The sequence below is a fragment of the Sinohyriopsis cumingii genome, chromosome 3 (genome assembly GCF_028554795.1).
Source record: "Sinohyriopsis cumingii isolate HCF-2022 chromosome 3, ASM2855479v2, whole genome shotgun sequence".
Lineage (NCBI taxonomy): Eukaryota > Metazoa > Mollusca > Bivalvia > Unionida > Unionidae > Sinohyriopsis > Sinohyriopsis cumingii.
Window position 1 is genome coordinate 115,037,470 of NC_142963.1, and position 19,374 is coordinate 115,056,843.

Genomic DNA, 19,374 nt, shown 5'->3' on the forward strand with positions numbered 1-19,374 from the left:
CGCGTACTCGAAATTATCCGGGTTGATCTCGTTATCGATTGATAATTTGTTCGTATCCGATGTTGAATTCTCCACGATGGTCCAGTTGTATAGCTCCGCGATGTCAAAAATCGAGGATTTTCAACTGGAAGCCGGAACCACCTGGTTGTTGAAATTAGACACTAAAAACAACGAATAATAATAATGTCGCTGAACCCCGAAGGGTCTCAATTACTTCAGCGGATCGCGGAGAACACCACTCCGGTACAAACAAATATGATATCGATAACGTCAACGAAGCCAGAATTCAGTGTGAACTTCCCGTCGCCGGTTCCAGTGAAGGAAATAGCGCTGACAAAATTGCGAGTATATCACAGTTGGCCTAATATTCGAGCGGACGCATTTAACGGACAACAACCTAATAACTCGCTGGTTTTTGCATGGACAAATAAGCCCGATGGGACCCCAGACTGGAATGAGGTTACAATACCAACTGGGTCATACCAAATAGAACAAATCAATAAGGAATTTCAACGCAGGATAAAATCGATCACAGGAAAAGAATCAAAAATCGCTATTACGGTTCATGAACCGACGTTATCGTCGACGATTGAAATAAGCACACCGGGGTATATGGTTGATATTTATAACAGTTCAATAAGAACCATACTAGGATGGCCTAAGAATCCACCCGCGGACGCCCCCCCCATCAACTATCCTCAGACACGATAACGGAGATGGTGGTAGGCATATTGCTCCATACAACGTAAATATTGCATCGGTGATAGCGATCAATCTGGTGTGTGATGTTATCGAAGGGAGTTACCAGGTGGATACCAAGCAATCAAATCAAGCTCAACAGGGGTATATCCTTTATTCGTTTTCACCAACAACCCCTCCGGGATTTTTGATCGTTGAGAGTCCGATTAATCCGGTCTATATGAGATGCCATAATCGGTTTTTAACGAGAATTAATTTTAGAATTACAGATCAGTCAAATAACCTAATTGATTTACAAGAGGAGGAGTTAGTGATCACTCTGTTTGTAAGATCATAGCAGCAGGGGGGGCGATGACATCGACGCGGTCGTCGATGTGCTTACCGGACGCTGACGACGCTAGGATCGGCGCGCAGAAGGTGTTAATTAAACCAAATGACGTCCGGACGATCCCCTCGACGACGACGTCGTTTTTTTTTTTACCAGGCGTTGACGACACCGGATCCGCTGAGTGCAGAAAGTACTAATTAAGTCAAATGACGTTTGGACAAAATGTCGGATTCGCCCCCCCTGCTGCTGGGCCACTATAGCCTCAATGGAAATTAGCATTACAAGAGCCCCCCTGGGCCACTATAGCCTCAATGGAAATTTAACATGGAGAAAAACCCTGGGCGACTATAGCCTCAAGGGAAATTTAACATGGAGAAAAGTCTTGGGCCACTCTAGCCTCAAGGGGATTGAACATGGGGAAAAAAGCATGGGCAACTCTAGCGACAAGGGAAATTGAACATGGGGAATTGTAACAGGGTCCAGACCTGATGGGTCTATGGAAAGGGAACAGGGGGAGAGGGACATAACACACACACACACACACACACACACACACACACACACACACACACAACGTACGCGCGAAGACACACACACACACACACATATAAAATAATAATTCGGGGTTAGGCAATTGAAAGTCAATCTCTTTTCGAGAAATAGGAGTGGCCCTGAAAAGGGCCTTTGGATTTATGTTAATATGCCCTTAACATAAAGGGCATCTGTGGCATCTTCTTGTCCTCAAGCTGCGTCTTACAGCAGGGCCATACATCAGAGTCCTCTTGAGGCATCCTTGTCTCTCTATGTAGACTCTTCGTATCCACAGACTGCTGGTGGTCCTGTGGACAACGGTCCACTTGGATCGGACATACATGAGCATATCCGTCCTGAACATCATTGAAGACACGAGGGTGGAAGATTCAACGTCAGTCCACATCTTGCGGCTACGAGAATAGGTGAGTGAGTGATTGCACTGAACTGCGCTTATTTATAGGGAGAGGAAGGATTGAAACGGATTGAGTTCGTTGACCAATCCAAACACGCGTGACGAAATTCAGTCAGTCGGCATCCAATCGGAAGAGAGCAATCTGTGACGTCACGTGGCCTATATACATTCGCTAGCGCCTGTGCGCTGTCAATCTATGCGACAGTTATTCAACATGACGGAAACTCAGAAAACGATTCATGGGGGTGCACCGACGGTGGATACTACCCAAGGGAACCCGGACTTACTTTTAGAAGCCGTAAACTGGGATTTTGTGGATTTTCTGACCTCGCAAGAATTTGTTCCAGAACCTTCGTTACCATCTTTACCGCACGTGGAGAATTTTCGACAGGGACAGAAAGAAGAATTGGAGAAATTTATACAGAGACAAAAGGAAGCAGAACAAGCTTTTCTGCTACAGCAACAGCAGCAAGAAGAAGAGGTAAGAAGAAAAAAACAGCAAGAAGAAGAAGAAGCAGCAAAGAAACAAGAGGGTGAAAGTCAAACCGTCACGGTACTGTTGGACATTTTAGCGGAGTTAAGAAGTCTGAAACAAATGTATCAGACTTCTTTATCACGACCGAAGAGAATACGACCTTCCCGAGCTAAACACGCCAACCCTGAGACTAAGCCTACCTTACCACCCTTAGTGATTTCAACCCAATCATCATCATCAAAAGTAGGCCTCGGACGTGGCAAAGGGTTAAGACAGTTAAAGTTGATTGCTTAAACTCACCCCTACACCAAGAAAATAACGGCCCTTTTCAAGGCCACCCACTTCTCTCGAAAAGAGATACCATTTCAATTGCCAATAACTCAAAATAACAACCCATTTTACCCCTATAGTACGTGTCTGTGTATGAGTGCGTGAGTGTAGGTTCTTATTTTAAAATCATAACCCAAAATCACTTTTACCTTTTATCATTAATGTATTCTGTTATCCATAGTTACAATTCAATTCACAACATAAACACTCTTAAAAAAGTTCATTCACTTCTTTTGTGTCATTATTTACTCTCTCTGTTTTTTAGATTTCTTCACAGGCTTTTCCTCTTCTTCCTCCTCACTTTCTTCCCTTCTTCTTTTCTTCTCCTGTTTCTTTTTCTTCACCTGTCTGCTTTCTTCCTCTTCTTCTTCCTCTTCTTTCTCTGAAGAATCCCTCTCTTCTTCTGACTCCTCTTGTTTCTTTTTGGGGCAATCTGGAGACCAATGTCCTTTTTCTTTACAATAATAACAGGTATCTTGACTTTTGTCTCTTTTAACCCCTGTTTTTCTTTTTTGACGGTCTGGACACTCTGAAGACCAATGCCCTTTCTTTTGACAGATATAGCAAGTATCTTCACTTTTATCTCGAAAGGAAGGAGAGTAGTCCGAAGGCTGGTCTGAAGAGAATTTTCTAATGACCCCTCGCAACGCTCTGATGAAACGTTCCATCTGGCTAGTCTCTTCCATCGTTGTGATCAGGTAGAGAGTGAAATGAATAGTGAAAGGACAAGACACGTACACTTTTATATACGCTGGTCTGCCAGGACTATAAAGTAGCTCATGGTGTTTAAACTTGAGTCATTTGAGAAGAAAGAAGAAGAAGAAAGTAAGAGGCAGAAACGTGATCTATCGCCTCGTACCAGAGCTGAAGTCTTGGCACAAATTCATGCCAGTGATTTTGAAGACGACATGAGTGAACCAGAATCCAAGCCCTCTCAACCAAGTTCACCGCCCTTAGTTAACCCTGACAAATACTATTCCAATCGAGAGACAGAAAAGCGCTCCTCTAGAAAATTTAGAACCACGGCTTACACCTACACGGTGAAGTTTAAAGATTTCAAGTCCGAAGTACCCTTAGAGAAAGCAGAAGGGTTCATCACCGAGATGTGGGATTCTTTACTCACCGCACTCAAGCGACAATGTCAACCCAAAGAAGACAATCGCTTGACACTATCCATACAACACGATGGTCTGAAGTCCCCTGTTTGGATCGAGTTTAGCAGACCCACAGAACTGACCCCTTCCAAAGTCATGGACAAGATACAACAGGTGCAACAATCCAATGACCAGTTTGACATCACCGATGGAAAAGCCACACTGAAAATGGCTCACGTCTCTCTTCCTCAAGGGACTGGACGCAAAAAGATGTTATTGGTGAACGATCTTCGCAGCATTAGGCGTAGCCTCGTCCAAATTTACAACCCTCATGACCAGATGTGTTTAGCCCGGGCTATCGTGGTGGGGCGAACCTATGCCAACAAGAACGACACGGCAGAATGGAAAAGAGCCTGGAAAACTATTCGACAATCGGACCGAGTCAAACAACGAAACGAAGCAGAACTCCTGTTACAACAAGCGGGCCTGTCCAAAGACACACCCTGTGGCATTCCTGAAATGCAAACATTGCAAGATGTCCTAGCTCCACGCTACACCTTGAAAGTGCACCCTCAAAAAGTGCGCGGACCTCTGTTGTTTCGAGGCCAAGATTTTAAGGATGGAAAATACATTCACCTTTATCATCACGATGACCATTTCGATACCATTACCAATATCACTGGATTCCTGGGATACAGATATTACTGTGAGAAATGTGACCGTGGTTATAATAATCGAGAGCAACACAAACATTGCGGATGGAAATGCTCAGGATGTTTGGCCTCTCCACCCTGTCTGAGCGAAGGACCAGTGCCTTGTTCAACTTGTCTGCGCACGTTTGTCAGCCCTACCTGTTACCAACAACATTTGAAGACTCAAGGTTCACAGCAGAAATGTGCTTGTCAACTGCTGAGATTGTGCCCTACGTGTGGACAAGGCATACGTACCAATAATGCCAAGGCACACGTATGTTCAGGAAAGAAAAAATGTCACATTTGTCACCACATCGTGGAGTTGGAACATTAATGCTACGTGCAAAAATACCAACCAGAGAAAGAGGATGGTCACAAAAATGAAAAAGGCAATTTCATCTTTTTCGATTTCAAATGCATGCAAGAAACTGGCATTCACATTCCTAATTTCTGTGTGGCTCATCGAGCGTGTGAGAAGTGCATTCAAGAACCTATTTTCAGTCATTGCCCTCACTGCAGCAAGATTCCTGGAGGGTGTGAAAAACTCTTTCGGGGACCGAACACGCTAGCCGATTTTGCCCAATGGGTCTTAGACCCCATCGACAAGACGTGGAGCCAACAGGACATCGAACGTTACGGAGATTGTCATCGTCATGCCACGGTGATGGCTCACAATTTCTCCGGATACGATGGACAGTTTCTTTTGAGGTATTATACGGAACAAGGCACCGAACGACCTAAAGTGACTTTGAACGGAGCCAAAATCATTTTCATGCAAGTGGGACAAGTACAGTTTAAAGATTCCATGAGTTACTTGGCCATCCCTTTGAGTCGAATGCCCAAAACGTTTGGAATGACAGAAATGGCTAAAGGGTATTTTCCACACTTTTTCAATACGGAAGCCAATCAACACGCCGTTCTACCCCATTTGCCTGAGGCTAAAGATTACGACCCCGACAACATGGGTACCGAACAACGAGAAGCTTTCTACGCTTGGTACCAGGCTCACGCCTCGGACCCTTTCGACTTTCAGGAAGAAATGCTAAACTGTTCATGGAACACGGAGGGGTCGATCCTTTGAAAGAAGCTTGCACCATTGCCAAAGCGTGTTCCTTAGTGTACAGACAAAGATTCATGACTGAAAACACCGTGGCGGTCATCAGTCCTCAAACGACCAACTATGTCAAACGTCAATACTCGGTCAAAGCCCTACGTTGGTTACATTACTTGTGCGACAAGGAAGACAAATGGATTCAGCATGCCCGCAACGGAGGGGGCGAAAAGACCATTGGAACGCATTCGGTAGATGGCTGGGACTTAGAAAACCCCAAGATCGTGTACGAGTTTAACGGCTGATTATTTCACGGATGTCCCGTCTGTTACCCTGACCGTAAAACTAAAAATCAGTTTCTACAACGAACCATGGAAGACTTGTACCAGGCCACTTGTCAGCGACGCCTAAAGTTAGAACAGGAAGGATACCAAGTGGTGGAAATGTGGGAACACGAGTACGATCACCGTTTGAAAACCCATCCCGAGTTTAAATGTTTCGTGGAAAGTTACAAGTTGGTGGACCCCCTGAACCCGAGAGATAGTTTGTACGGAGGAAGGACCAGTGCCACCTGTTTGATGTACCAAGCCGACGAAGAGAAAGGAGAAGAAATGAAATACTTGGACGTGTGTTCACTGTATCCCTACGTGTGCAAATATTGTCGCTTTCCTGCAGGGCACCCACAATTGTTCACGGAACACATCGACCTGAAAAACATTCGACAATACGAAGGCTTGATCAAGTGCAAAGTTTTGCCTCCCACGGACTTGTACCATCCCGTCTTACCTCACCATTGTCAAAGCAAACTGATGTTTCCTTTGTGCCGAACTTGTGCCGAAACGTGCAACCAAGACCAGCCTTGTCAGCACACCCAGGAAGAACGGGCCTTGACGGGAACCTGGGTCAGCGTAAAATTGTTCAAAGCTCTGGACATGGGATACCAACTGTTAGAAGTGTACGAAATTTGTCACTTTCCCAAGACACAACAATACCACAAGGGTGACCCCACGCAGAAAGGGATTTTCGCAGACTACGTGGATGCTTTTTTGAAACTGAAACAAGAAGCCAGTGGCTATCCGTCCTGGTGTCACACTCCCGAAGACGAAAAGACATTCAAAGAGAAATACTATGCACAAGAAGGCATCTCTTTAGACCACATCGAGAAAAACGAAGGCAGGCGATCGTTTGCCAAATCGATGTTAAATTGTTTGTGGGGCAAAATGGCACAACGTCCGTGTTTACCCAAGACGGAGTATTTGACTGAACCTTCCCGCTACTTTCAGATGATTCACGACAAAACCAAATACATGAAACACGTGGACGTCGTTCGCGAGGATTTGATCTTGGTCAATTACGAAGAAGATCTGGACTTTGTACAAGACGGCCCTTTTGGAAATGTCATCATTGCGGCTTACGTGACAGCTCATGCTCGCTTAAAACTGTACGAAGCTTTAGAACTGTTAGGGAAACGCGTCCTGTACTTTGACACGGACAGTTGCATTTACATCCATCACCCGAGTCAACAGCACCCTGACATCGAAGGAGACCGTTTAGGAGCCTGGACAGACGAGCATCCCGACGACAAGATTCTAAGTTTCGCCAGTGGTTGTCCTAAAAATTACGGTTACGAATACCGGGACAAACAAGGAGAAGTGCACACGCAGTGCAAAGTGAAAGGATTGACCTTTGAATTATCGTACCAGTCGAGTGGTGAACTTTGGGGTATTGAAAGAAGCCTTGCAGTCTGGAGAGGACGAACACTTTAAAGTGACCACCTATCAACCCAACAAGATTGTACGTTTACCCACTCACCACATCGTCAGTCGACCCTTGCAAAAAGTCTATCAAATCGTGTACCAGAAGCGAGTGCGACTTCCCAATCATTTCACCGTACCGTATGGACACGTCGGTATTGGTCTGTATATAAAACGGAACCCTAGGCAAGATCGATAGTTCATTGTGACTACCAGGACCAAGTGAACAAGATGAATACTTTCAGAGAAACACAAAACAAGTTTAGAAAGGAACAATTCAAGTGTGGGGTTTCTGAAGTGGAATGCGCTTGTGAGCCTTGCAACTTTTCAACCTGTGTTAGTGACAGTACCAGAAGAACCCGTCACCCAGGACAGGACTGTCGTGGACATTCCTGAAAGGTCATTCCGGGAGGACACGTGTGTGACTGTACCTCATGTAGAGACTGTAAGAACATTACACACTGTCGCTAGGACATCTTGCTTACCCAGAACATGTTGCACAGAGACTTGTTTATATTCCACTTTGATCGTTTTGATGTGTTTTTTATTCCTGTACATCACTATTTGGCTTTTATGTATTTTTGTCTTTCGTGTTGTTCATATTTGAAACATTCAATAAACGTGTCCTGAAAAAGTATATAAACTCTCGTCTTGTTTTTTTTCGTGTCACAAGTGACATTCCTAACACTATGGCTACTTCTACTGTCTCTGCTCCCTTTTTCCTCCACTGTCAAAGTCATCGACGAACACTTAGATCGTACCAGTTGGGAGGCTTTGTATCTTCGTCATCCTTTTAACATGCTCATTGCTGGACCTAGCGGTTCAGGCAAAACCGAATTTGTCAAACGTTTGATCGAACATAAACATCATTTGATCGATCGACCACCTCAACGCATCGTGTGGTGTTACAACGAGTGGCAATCGGCGTACAGCCTCTTGCGAGAAAGTCAAGGCGATTCCATCGTGTTTGTGGAAGGCATTCCTAAAGAAGACGATGGCATCGTCTCTGACTCCCGTCAAACCCATTTGGTCATTTTCGACGACATGTTAGGAGAAGACGAAGAAGAAATCAAACTGTGGTTCACGCGCAAAGGGCATCACCGTAATGCCAGTGTCGTTTACATCACTCAAAATTTGTTTCAACAAAGTAAAGCCCATCGCACCATCAGTCTCAATGCGCATTACGTGGTTTTGTTTAAAAGCCCTCGAGATAAATCGCAAGTGCAAGTCTTAGCCAAACAGTTAGGAACGCCTTGGCTGACTCAGGCGTACGACGATGCCACTCACACTCCACACGCCTATTTACTCGTCGATTTGAAACCTACGACCCCCGAGGATTTGCGATTTCGTACCCACTTGTTTCACCACTGGTGCCAAGACGGAGGGCCTGTCCTGTACACGTCTTCGTCATCGACTTAACTTCATTCCACAAAAAGTCTATAAAAGCCTCAGACCCTTTTCGTCTGTCTCACACACAGTGTGAACATGACGTCCCTTCAGTCGCATCTTCCCGTCAAATTGATTCGTGCGTTGTACGGCATCAGTCGAGAAAAAAATCCACAAACACGAGCTCGTGTCTTAGAAGCTAGTCTCAAAGAAGTCTTACGATGGTTCACGGTGACGGCACGTCAATTACTCCAAGGGATCATTCAGATTCCTCATCAAACCAAACGCTTTTTCGATTGAAACAAAGTCGCTTTAACCCAACTGGCCGATCCCCGCATTGACACTCAAACCAAAAAACAAATCATTTTGAAACCTGGAGGGAGCGGTACTCTAGGAGGGGTCATCATTCGCTCTCTCTTAAGATGTTATCCTAATGCTCCCAAAGTTTTCCCCAAGACAAAAAAAGCAGTCAAACGAAGCTCCAAGAAGAAAAAGAAAAAGACCAGGTCCCCAAAAAGACACGTGTCTGCAAGAACTTCTCCAGTGGCGGGACCCTTCTCTTACCAGACACCACCCCGGAGAAAGAAAAGAAGCCCTCAGGAAAAGAAACAGAGAAAAAGTCCCCAGAAAAAGAAAAGCCCACAGAAGAAAACTAGTCGCAAGAGAGGCACTTCGGCCAGCACGCAACCTTACACTCGCAAACCACGACCTGCCACGGCAGTGACTGCGTCTCCGGTAGCCTCAGGTTCCATCACTTCTCCGTTGATGTCACCAAGAACCGAACATTACTTGGAGACGTTGATCACACCAAGAACTTCTCCGTTGATGACCCCAAGAACTTCCCCAGTGGCAGGACCCTCCAGTTTCGCAACAGTGGCTGCGGCTCACAAAGTACCTGCTTCCAAAGTCAAAGTCCAAGAAAGATCGGGCATGTTACAAAGTTTACTGGATTTGTCCAAGCAAGAACTGGCTCGATTTAGTCCGTTGCGTACCCCTCCACGACGTGTCATGCCTGTCCTCAAGTTGATACGATGTCAAGACAATCAGTGGCGACGCGTTCCAGTATAAAAAAGGTCTGTGACTAAGTAGGGGTATCAGTGTTTTTGGTGCTGAAGACTCAAAGATGTCACCCTCTAGAAAGCATCCCTCTTCTAAACCCCAAGGAAAGAAAAGGAAAGGACTGCCTCCTCGTTTAGTCAAACGTGGGGACATGTTATCTGTCCTGTCCAAAGCTTCTCCACCCCTACGAAAAAAACTCATTCAAACAGCCTCCAAAGAGGTCATCGATACCGTGTGCGAATGTTGTCTGAACGTCTTGAAAGGCACGATCCCTTTGTCCAAACACCAGAAACAATGCTTAGGTAAACATCGTCACGTTCTTCGCCAAATGGTTCAAAAGAAAATTCCCATTCGTCAAAAGAAGAAGATGGTGGTCCAACGTGGAGGCATTTTACCCCTCTTGTTAGGTCCCTTACTGAAAGGAGTCTTGGGAACCATGTTGGGAGGACTGGTGGGAGCAAGATGAAAAGGCCCTCGGAAGTCCCAAGATCTCAGAATCGACCCCTGACAACCCCATGAAAGGACGAAAACTAGCTTTAGTGCCTTACAAACGATGGATGGAATACCATCGTTGGCAAGAACAACGTACTCCGCATTTACCTCCCAATCCCAATTTGAGCGAGATGTCCCAGTTGCAACACGAATTGCAGTCCTTGATGGATCGCCAAGATTTGTCCGAAACAGAAAAATCGCAAAAGTACGGTCAACTTTTGCAACGACTGCAACTATTTCACCAGAAAGCTTTAGACGAAACAGCTCTACCCACTCTGAAAGATTTTAAGACCTTGATGAAAAGTCCAGCACCATCACCAGTACCAGTACCAATACCGGTACCAGTGGTCAAGACAGAAAAAGGAAAAGAAGAAGAAGAAGAAGGGTTTCAAACTCCACCAGAAAAAGTACGCAAGTTAACAACACCACCTACCTCCAGAATTGGATGGATTAAAAAGATGATGGCCACCCCTTCTTCATCACAAGAGAAAAAGAAAGTGAAGACAGAAGTGAAGACAGAAGTGAAACAAGAACCGATATCCCCCGCTCAGACATCCTCCTCTTCAACACCTATTGCCGGTCGCACACGTAAAGCATTGCAATCCAAGAAAGTACCCCAAGAGAAAAAGAGTAGCATCCTCCAAGAGTGGGTGTCTTATTAACACACAAACACAAAAAATGGAAAAAGTCTTAGCCAGCATTTACTACGATCCCTCTCATCCTGCAGGTTACGCAGGAGTTCAAAAATTGTATCGTGCTGCCAAAACTCTATTGAAAAGTCTCCGTTTACCTCAAGTGCAACGATGGTTACAAGAACAAGCTACCTACACTTTACACAAACCCATTCGACGCAAGTTTACCAGAAGTCGCACCCGAGTGGAAGGCATCGATCATCAATGGCAAGCCGATTTAGCCGATGTCTCTCATTTGGCCAGCTACAATCGTGGCTACAAATATTTGTTTTGTGTCATCGACGTCTTTTCCAAATTTGCCTGGATCGTGCCCTTGACTCCCAAATCGAGCAGCGAGTTAGTGCTCGCCCTGCAACGAGTGTTAAAACAAAGCGGTCGTCACCCTCTTCGATGGCAAACGGACAAAGGTACCGAATTTCTGAACCAAGCTTTCCAAAAAGAATTAAAGAAACGTGACATTCATTTTTTTACCACGGAGAATCCCGAAACCAAAGCCAGCATCGTGGAACGTTTTCAACGCACTTTGAAAGAACGCATGTGGAAATATTTTACGCATCACCACACTCTGAAGTACATCGACATCTTACCGCACCTGGTGCAAGCGTACAACCAATCTTACCATCGAAGCATCGGACGTGCCCCGCAAGAAGTGACTCCCGACAACGAAGTGTTGGTGTTTGAGCGCCTGTTTGGTACGTCCCCGACGAGGGCTGTCCCCAAGAAAAGTGGAGAGTTGACCGTAGGAGATTGGGTGCGCATTGGCAAAACAAAACGCACTTTCGACAAAGGTTACTTACCTAACTGGACGACCGAATTGTTTCGTGTCACTGGACGAGTGCATGGCCGTCATCCTGCCGTCTATAAATTGGAAGACATGAACGGAGAAGTGCTCAAAGGAACGTTTTATTTGCCCGAGTTACAACGTGTCACCAAAAAAGAAGACGACGTGTACGACATCGAACGCATTCTCGAACGCAGAACCCGTAAAGTAGGCAAACGACGTGTCAAAGAAGTCAAAGTACGTTGGAAAGGATATCCACCCAGTTTCGATTCTTGGATCGACGCTTCGCAAGTCATCGACTATAAAAAGAAGTGACCATCATGCCCTTTCACACAGACGCAGCTACGTCGACCACTCCTTCACCCAGTTCTTCTCTGCAAGATTTACAAAAACAAACCTTGTGGGTGTGGTGCGGAGAACGTGTGCCTAAAACGCAAATCGTCTTTTTCTGCCAAATCTTCGTGGTGTATTGTGTCATCGGGGCAGCCATTGCCAATTTGAGTTTGCAACAAGGAGACAAACAATTGTGGACCATTTTATTGAGCAGTTGCATCGGTTACCTGCTTCCTAATCCCTCCCTGAAATTCACCTCGAACGGGAACCACGGAAACCTTGCGTCCAGTGCCAGTGCCAGCCACTACTCCAACAACAACCCCATTTTGAGCGGAGACACGCCTCTGACGTCCAGTAACCCCTCGGACAGCCACAGAACTCTGGAATTATGAGTCACCAAAACCAATATTACTTAACCTTACCCAGTGACAGTTCCATGGAGGTGTTTCCCAAGAATACGTTGTGCTGTTACACGGCCAAATTACCTCAGACCATCCCCTTAGATCACGAAGCCCATTGGGAAGTGGCTTTAGTAGAAATCATTCACCCGACCCAAGTCCTCAATGTCCTTCCCAATCAAAATTTTTTTGATGTAGAAGTTCATGACGAACAATTGCAACAGTACTTGGATACCTATGGCAAATATGACAAGAAAGCCCCTGGCACAAAAAATCAAAAGTACACCACCTATCACTTGTTCATTCCACCAGGCTATTATTTTAGTGGTCAACATTTGGTGAGCACCATAACCTCCAGATTTAATGTCGTGTTTCTGAAAGCTTTGGAGAGTGTCAAAAAAAGTGTCACCATGGAATACCACAAAGCAGCTCGTCGCTTCTTGATGAAATTTGACGGGAGTAAAATCCTGTCCATTTTATTTTGTCCTGAATTGTTTGACATGTTGGGCGGAGACATGGACATGAGAATGGCCATGCTCAAGAAAAACGAATTACCAATCGTTTACGACAACGAGTCTTTTAGCAAGTTATTTCGTGCCCCGGTAGAACTGAACCAAGGACTGAATTTGATGTTTGTGTACTCCGATGTGGTGGAGTACAACGTGGTGGGACACACCTCCGCACCGTTACTGCGTGTCATTTCTTTCAAAGTGGATTCTGCCACGGTCACTGACGAGGAAGGTGGAAACACTTATCACGTTCACCGCGAATTTGTCCATCCTCACTATTTGCCTGTCAGCAAGTCGTATTTGGACACGGTCAACATTGCTATAAAAGGAGATTTGGGACAAAATATTCCATTCACCAAAGGAAAAGTCACGGTGAAACTCCATTTTCGAAAACGGTTCTCTCACGACTCGTAAGTCATGTATCCAGTGTACCGAGGGGTTGCTCGACAGCGAGGACACGGTTTAGGAGATATGTTAAAATTGGCCTTTCGTTCGGTAGCCCCGGTGTTGAAACCGATGGTGACACGCGGATTGCACGCCTTGAAAGATGCGGCACTGACGCAAGGCAAAGAATTTCTCCAAAATGTCATCATCGACAAACAAACCCCTAAAGAAGCCTTCATGAGGGCAGGCAAAAATGTCTTGCTGCAAACGGGCAAAGACCTTTTGGACCGACGCGAAACACCTATAAATGCCCTGCACGCTACCGAGTCAAGCATTCAGCAGGGACAAGGCAGAAAGAGACGACGAAGAAAACACCCTTTCACCAGACTTCACACGTCTAAAGCGAGAAAGACAAAGAAAAGAAGAACCGTTCGAGACTTAGACGTTTTCGATTATTGAGACACAGAACAAAATGATGCACCGAGAGTCTTGTGCTTGTTCCAAGTCGGAACTGGATCTCTTTGCCATGCCCCCTACCATGATGACCTTGCAAGAATCCCAATGGGTGGAATTTCATCCCGTCTCCTCTTTGACGGATTCCGCTCCCATCGAGTTTGAAATCAAAGGACAACCCGAAGATTACATCGATCTGAATAGCAGTTACCTGTATTTGAAAGTGAAAGTGATCAAAACGGACAACACCAATCCAGGAGGCGATGCTAGAGTAGCTCCTGTCAACAATTTCATGCATTCCTTGTTCAGCGAAGTGGACTTGTACTTGAATAACAAACTGGTCAGCAGCAGCATGGATACTTACCCATATCGTGCCTACTTGGAAAATCTCTTGACGTACGGAAAAGAAGCCAAGAATACTCATCTGGATGCTTGCGTGGTATGGAATCCTGACACGGCAGGTGTAGGCACGTTTAGCGACACAGCCCTGACAGAAGATGACAATCCTCACAATGTGGGGTTTAACGACCGTCGTAAGAAAATTCTGCAAGGGCGAAGTTTAGAACTGATGGATCGTTTGCATTTGGATATGTGGTTACAAGAAAAGTATTTGCTGAACGGGGTGGATATCCGTCTGAGACTGAATCGTAGGAGTGCCGCTTTCCATTTGATGGCCCATGCCAACGAATACAAAACTGTCATTCAAGAAGCCCGACTTTACGTGCGTCGTGTGGAAGTGTTACCTAAAGTGGGAAACGACGTCAGTCAGACGTTGAGCAGAACGACCGCCAAGTATCCGATACGACGCGTAGAAGTGAAAACGTTCACCATTCCCGCTGGACAGCGATCTATGATCGAAGATCATCTGTTCCAAGGACAGTTACCCAAGCGTTTGATTGTTGGTATCGTCAGGAATTCAGCCTTCAACGGAACCCACGATCAAAATCCTTTTGAGTTTCAACATTACAATGTGTCCAAGATCGAAGTCAGTCGCGACGGCAAGACCTTGTGTACCCGACCCTTTGAGCCCAACTTTGGTGTCGCAAAGAATTGTTTGAGATCGTACTTGTCCCTGTACGAAGCCACTGGACAGTTAGGAACCAACACCAGTCACGGTATTTCGTACGACGATTATGCAGGAGGCTATGCTTTGTGGGGTTTTGATTTCACTCCAGACCAAGGGAGCGACGAGGCACATTTCCACCCTATAAAATCGGGTCAGATTCGTGTGGTTAGTGTTAAGTGATTTTGAATAAAAAATGTTGTGTTTTGAAAAAAATGCCTCTGTCTTTTGTTTGACTATAAGAATGTTGATTCATGCACTTTGACTTCTCTCTATCTTTCTCATGACATTCATTAAACGTTGAGGATCGAAAACCGTGGAGGGATGTTTTCCTTCACGTCCGCGCTTTGACTTTAAGAAACGGGGTAGCCTCCAGTCTAACCATCCATTGTTGACTCATCCTCCTACGAAGATGTGCTCCAAACTAGCTAAGCTAAACGAAGCCTACGTGAATTTGCATAGGGTCAGACACAGTCTGATACCGAAGCCAGAAGAAATAGAGAACGTGAGAATACTAAAAGTCACTGAAGACCTGATCGAAGAGCTCTTCAGAGAAGAAGTGAACAGGGAGAAAGAAGAATGGACAGAGAAGTACAGACTTCAGAGACAGCAGCAACAGCAGCAGCAGCAGCAATCTGAACCTGACAAAGGCTTTGTCGATTGTCGTATCGACACCAAAGAGTTCTTCTTCTCTTTCCGAAGAAGCAGACCTATCGCCAGAAAGTCCATCCTGAGAGGACGTAGCATTCTTAGAAACTAAAAGATTGCCATAGCAAACAAAAAAAAACAGCCCTTTTCAGGGCTACCCAATACTCTAGAAAAGAAATAACAATCCAATTGCCAATATGTGTAGGTAGAGTAGTGTGTATATAAACACTGACTCTTTTATAGTGTGAGTGTTTGTGTTTGTGTATATGATTGTGTGCTTGTAAGTGCTCAAATACGTTGGTGTGGATAGTATATTAAGATCAAGTTTTGTTTTGTTTTGTTTGTTTCTTTTTTTTTTCTTTTTTTTGCTGCTTGACGTGTGTGGAGAGTAGATTTAGGGTTAGATTGCTTTGAGTATGTGGATAGTATATTGAAGTGATTAATGAACATTTTTAGAATAGTGGTGGGTAGTATAAAAAGTGAGCGAGTGTTTATTTTAGGTCCGCGCGTTGTTGGGTTATGATCTAGGTAATATCAATTTTTTGTCTTAGGGGATGTTTTCCTTCACGTCCGCGCTTTTAGTATAACTTAAAAACTAATCGTCAGTTGGACTACCCATCGTCGACCTGTTAGCAGCAAGACAATGAATACAAGGATTGTGAAACTGCTAGAACTCCAGATGCACCTGGAATATGCCAGGCGCATAGTAAATGAGGCTATCGTAGAAGAAGCAAGAATAAAGAAGGAAGAGGAGGAGAGAAGAGAGAGGGAAGACGAGGAAAAGAAAATAGGAGAGAGGATGACTTACAAGATACCAGAGACATATGATTGGGGTGCTGAAGCGAATCATCCCGCCTCTGCACTCTCAAGACAAAAAGCAAAAAGAGACTGGAGTCGAAGATGTGTGTGTGCTGCCAGACCAGGAAGGTGCCAGCATTAAATAGGTGCATCTGAAGTTCTAAAACAAACAGCCCTTTTCAGGGCTACACAATACTCTAGAAAAGAAATAACCATCGATTTGCCAATGTGTGTAGGTAGAGTAGTGTGTATATAAACACTGACTCTTTGTGTGTGTGTGTGTGTGTGTGTGTGTGTGTTTGTAAGCGCTCAAGGACGTTTGTGGGGATAGTAAATTTGGGTTTAATTTTATTGCTTTGCGTGTGTGTGTGTGTGTGTGTGTGTGTGTGTGTGGATAGTAGATTTGGGGTTAGTTTATTGCTGATTTAACTTATGTGGATAGTATATTATATGAAATGAGAAAAGTAGGGGAATGTTTTCCTTCACGGCCGCGCGTTTTAAGTGATGATCTAGGTAATATCAATTTTAAGTCTTAGGGGGATGTTTTCCATCACGTCCGCGCTTTCAGTATAAGAACCCACAGAGTTTGATGTTCGAACCATTCTACGGAATAATAAAAACGAAGATGGTGGTTGCAAGTCAGTTGTTTAACAACTTGGTACATATATACTATTGGATAATAGATGGTATCTATGTAGTGGAGAGACTAGAAAAAGAATGGAAGATAGCAGAGTACCTGTACTACGCTAAATGCCTAAAGGTAGCAAAAGAAGTGATAGCAGGAATGATAGAAGAGGAGGAAAAGAGATTGAGAGGTATGATAAATCCCACCTATGTCAGAGTGGGAAGCCTAAAGGAAGCACTTGACAATGCAAGCAAAGTCAGGTGCTTTCTTGGAAATATGTCACATGGGACAGAGTGCTCTTTTATGGAGAGAGGTCTGGACAGACTGAAGAAAGGAGAGGAGTTGATGAGAAAAGTGATGGAGGTAGAGGTCAAGAAGATTAAAGAGAGATGGAATAAAGAAAGAAAAGATCAGGAAAACAAAAAGAAACAGGCAGAGTTTGAGCGGCTAAACAACAATTGGATCAAAGTCCAGGAAAAGTTCAGAGCCATGGGTCATCCTGACTGGATAACAGAGGAGGAGAAGAAGAAGAAGAAGAAGAAGAAGAAGAAGAAGAAGAAGAAGAAGAAGAAGAAGAAAGGAATAATGGAAAAAGTGAGATCTTGGTGGAAGAAGTGGAGGAAATAGAAGAAGAAGAAGAAACACAAAGGCCCTTTTCAGGGCCACTCCTATTTCTCGAAAAGAGAATGACTTTCAATTGCCTAACCCCGAATTATTATTTTATGTGTGTGTGTGTGTGTGTGTGTGTGTGTGTGTGTGTGTGTGTGTGTGTGTGTGTGTGTGTGTTATGTCCCTCTCCCCCTGTTCCCTTTCCATAGACCCATCAGGTCTGGACCCTGTTACAATTCCCCATGTTCAATTTCCCTTGTCGCTAGAGTTGCCCATGCTTTTTTCCCCATGTTCAATCCCCTTGAGGCTAGAGTGGCCCAAGACTTTTCTCCATGTTAAATTTCCCTTGAGGCTATAGTGGCCCAGGGTTTTTCTCCATGCTAAATTTCCATTGAGGCTACAGTGGCCCCCTTTACTACTCCTGTGGAATGTAATCTTAGTGGAGAAAAGTAGAAAACAAAAGGACTACATGATCTCACAATCTAACAACTATTAAATACTAACATTACAAGCGAGAGGGAGAAACTTTACTCACAGTCATGCTGGCCATAAGTAATTCTTGATGATATCAATATCTTCGTACAAGTTGGCTTGTCCTCTAATCAACTGGCTTATCACCGTTAGTCAGCGCGATACTCTTTCAAAGAAAACCCTATCCTGATCGTCTGCCAAGTGTTATTGAGGCTTCTACTTTTGATATCAACTAACGTTGTATGTCACTCTGCTCCTATCACGTGCCGATTTGGATGAGGTCACCGACCAATACTATCGTTTCTTCTCTTCAGGTATCAAGTGTTTCTGAAAGAGGGACGGTGAAGTGTGCAGTTACAACAAGCAAAGAGAACAGTGGCATACCTCTATATGGTATTAGAGGAACAACATGCTGCCTAAAGGTGGCAGGGTCCAGTTTCGTAAACTGGCCCCTGGCAAACTTCCTAACTTAAGGCTATGGTGTGACTTTTTCAGCTATTATTGTTTACTATTTAAAGATATGGCTATATTTCTGACAAGGTGTTTCGGGCTTGTGTTGTTCTTGAAATTGATATCAGTCATGTACACCTTCCATAGTTACTCTGCAGTATGTTGACAGTGAAATACCAATTGTCGGCTAGGAAGAAGAGTTAGCCTCCCATAGCAGTAGACACGTGGGTTCAAGGCAAGTAGAATATCTCAAATACGGCTTGGAAAACTATTCTGAATTGCATCAAACTATTTAGTAGTCAATGTTTTTCAAAATTTACATCCAGGGAAAGGGCTTGCGTTTGCACTGTGAGCACCACATGCTGTCAAAAATGGCCTTTGGAGGTGAAAAATGCATGTATAAAAAGGGGTTAGTGTGCATAAACTTCTTCTGCTATGAAATGCCATTGACTTATTTGGTCAAGTGAATAATAGTCTTATGCTTTATTTTAATATAGGTATCTAAAAATATGGACCTTTTTGACCTCACTAGTGTATTTGATTTTTTTATGATTTTTTATACTATGTCGCTGATTGCGGCATTAAATTTGTACATAAAAACTGGCACCTGCCCCCCTAAAGCAAACAGCTGATAAAAATGGCTACTCACATATGCTCTGGAAAAAAACATGAATTAGTCCAAAGTACACTAACTTTAGCAGTTATCAAAATAGAGAACATTTATTTAACCAGAGTCGATAATACTAACCTCTCATAGTGCAATTATTGATTTATAAAATATGAAGGAAAAAGTAAAATAACAATGTTATCTGGTAGGCAATTTTTTCCTTTTACGAATTGGTCTTTTGGGAAAT

At 44.2% G+C, this 19,374-nt stretch overlaps 1 protein-coding gene across 1 annotated transcript in view; it reads right to left on the reverse strand.

The window, feature by feature from the left end:
• LOC149803630 (uncharacterized) overlaps nucleotides 1–18,267 on the reverse strand; it is a 72,102-nt gene extending 53,835 nt beyond the window's left edge. Inside the window, exon 1 of the mRNA XM_089953384.1 lies at nucleotides 18,135–18,267. Within this exon, the coding sequence (XP_089809510.1) occupies nucleotides 18,135–18,149 (15 nt within the window). The 5' untranslated portion in view covers nucleotides 18,150–18,267. The remainder of the gene's footprint in view (nucleotides 1–18,134) is intronic.
• Between the last annotated feature and the right edge of the window lie 1,107 nt (nucleotides 18,268–19,374).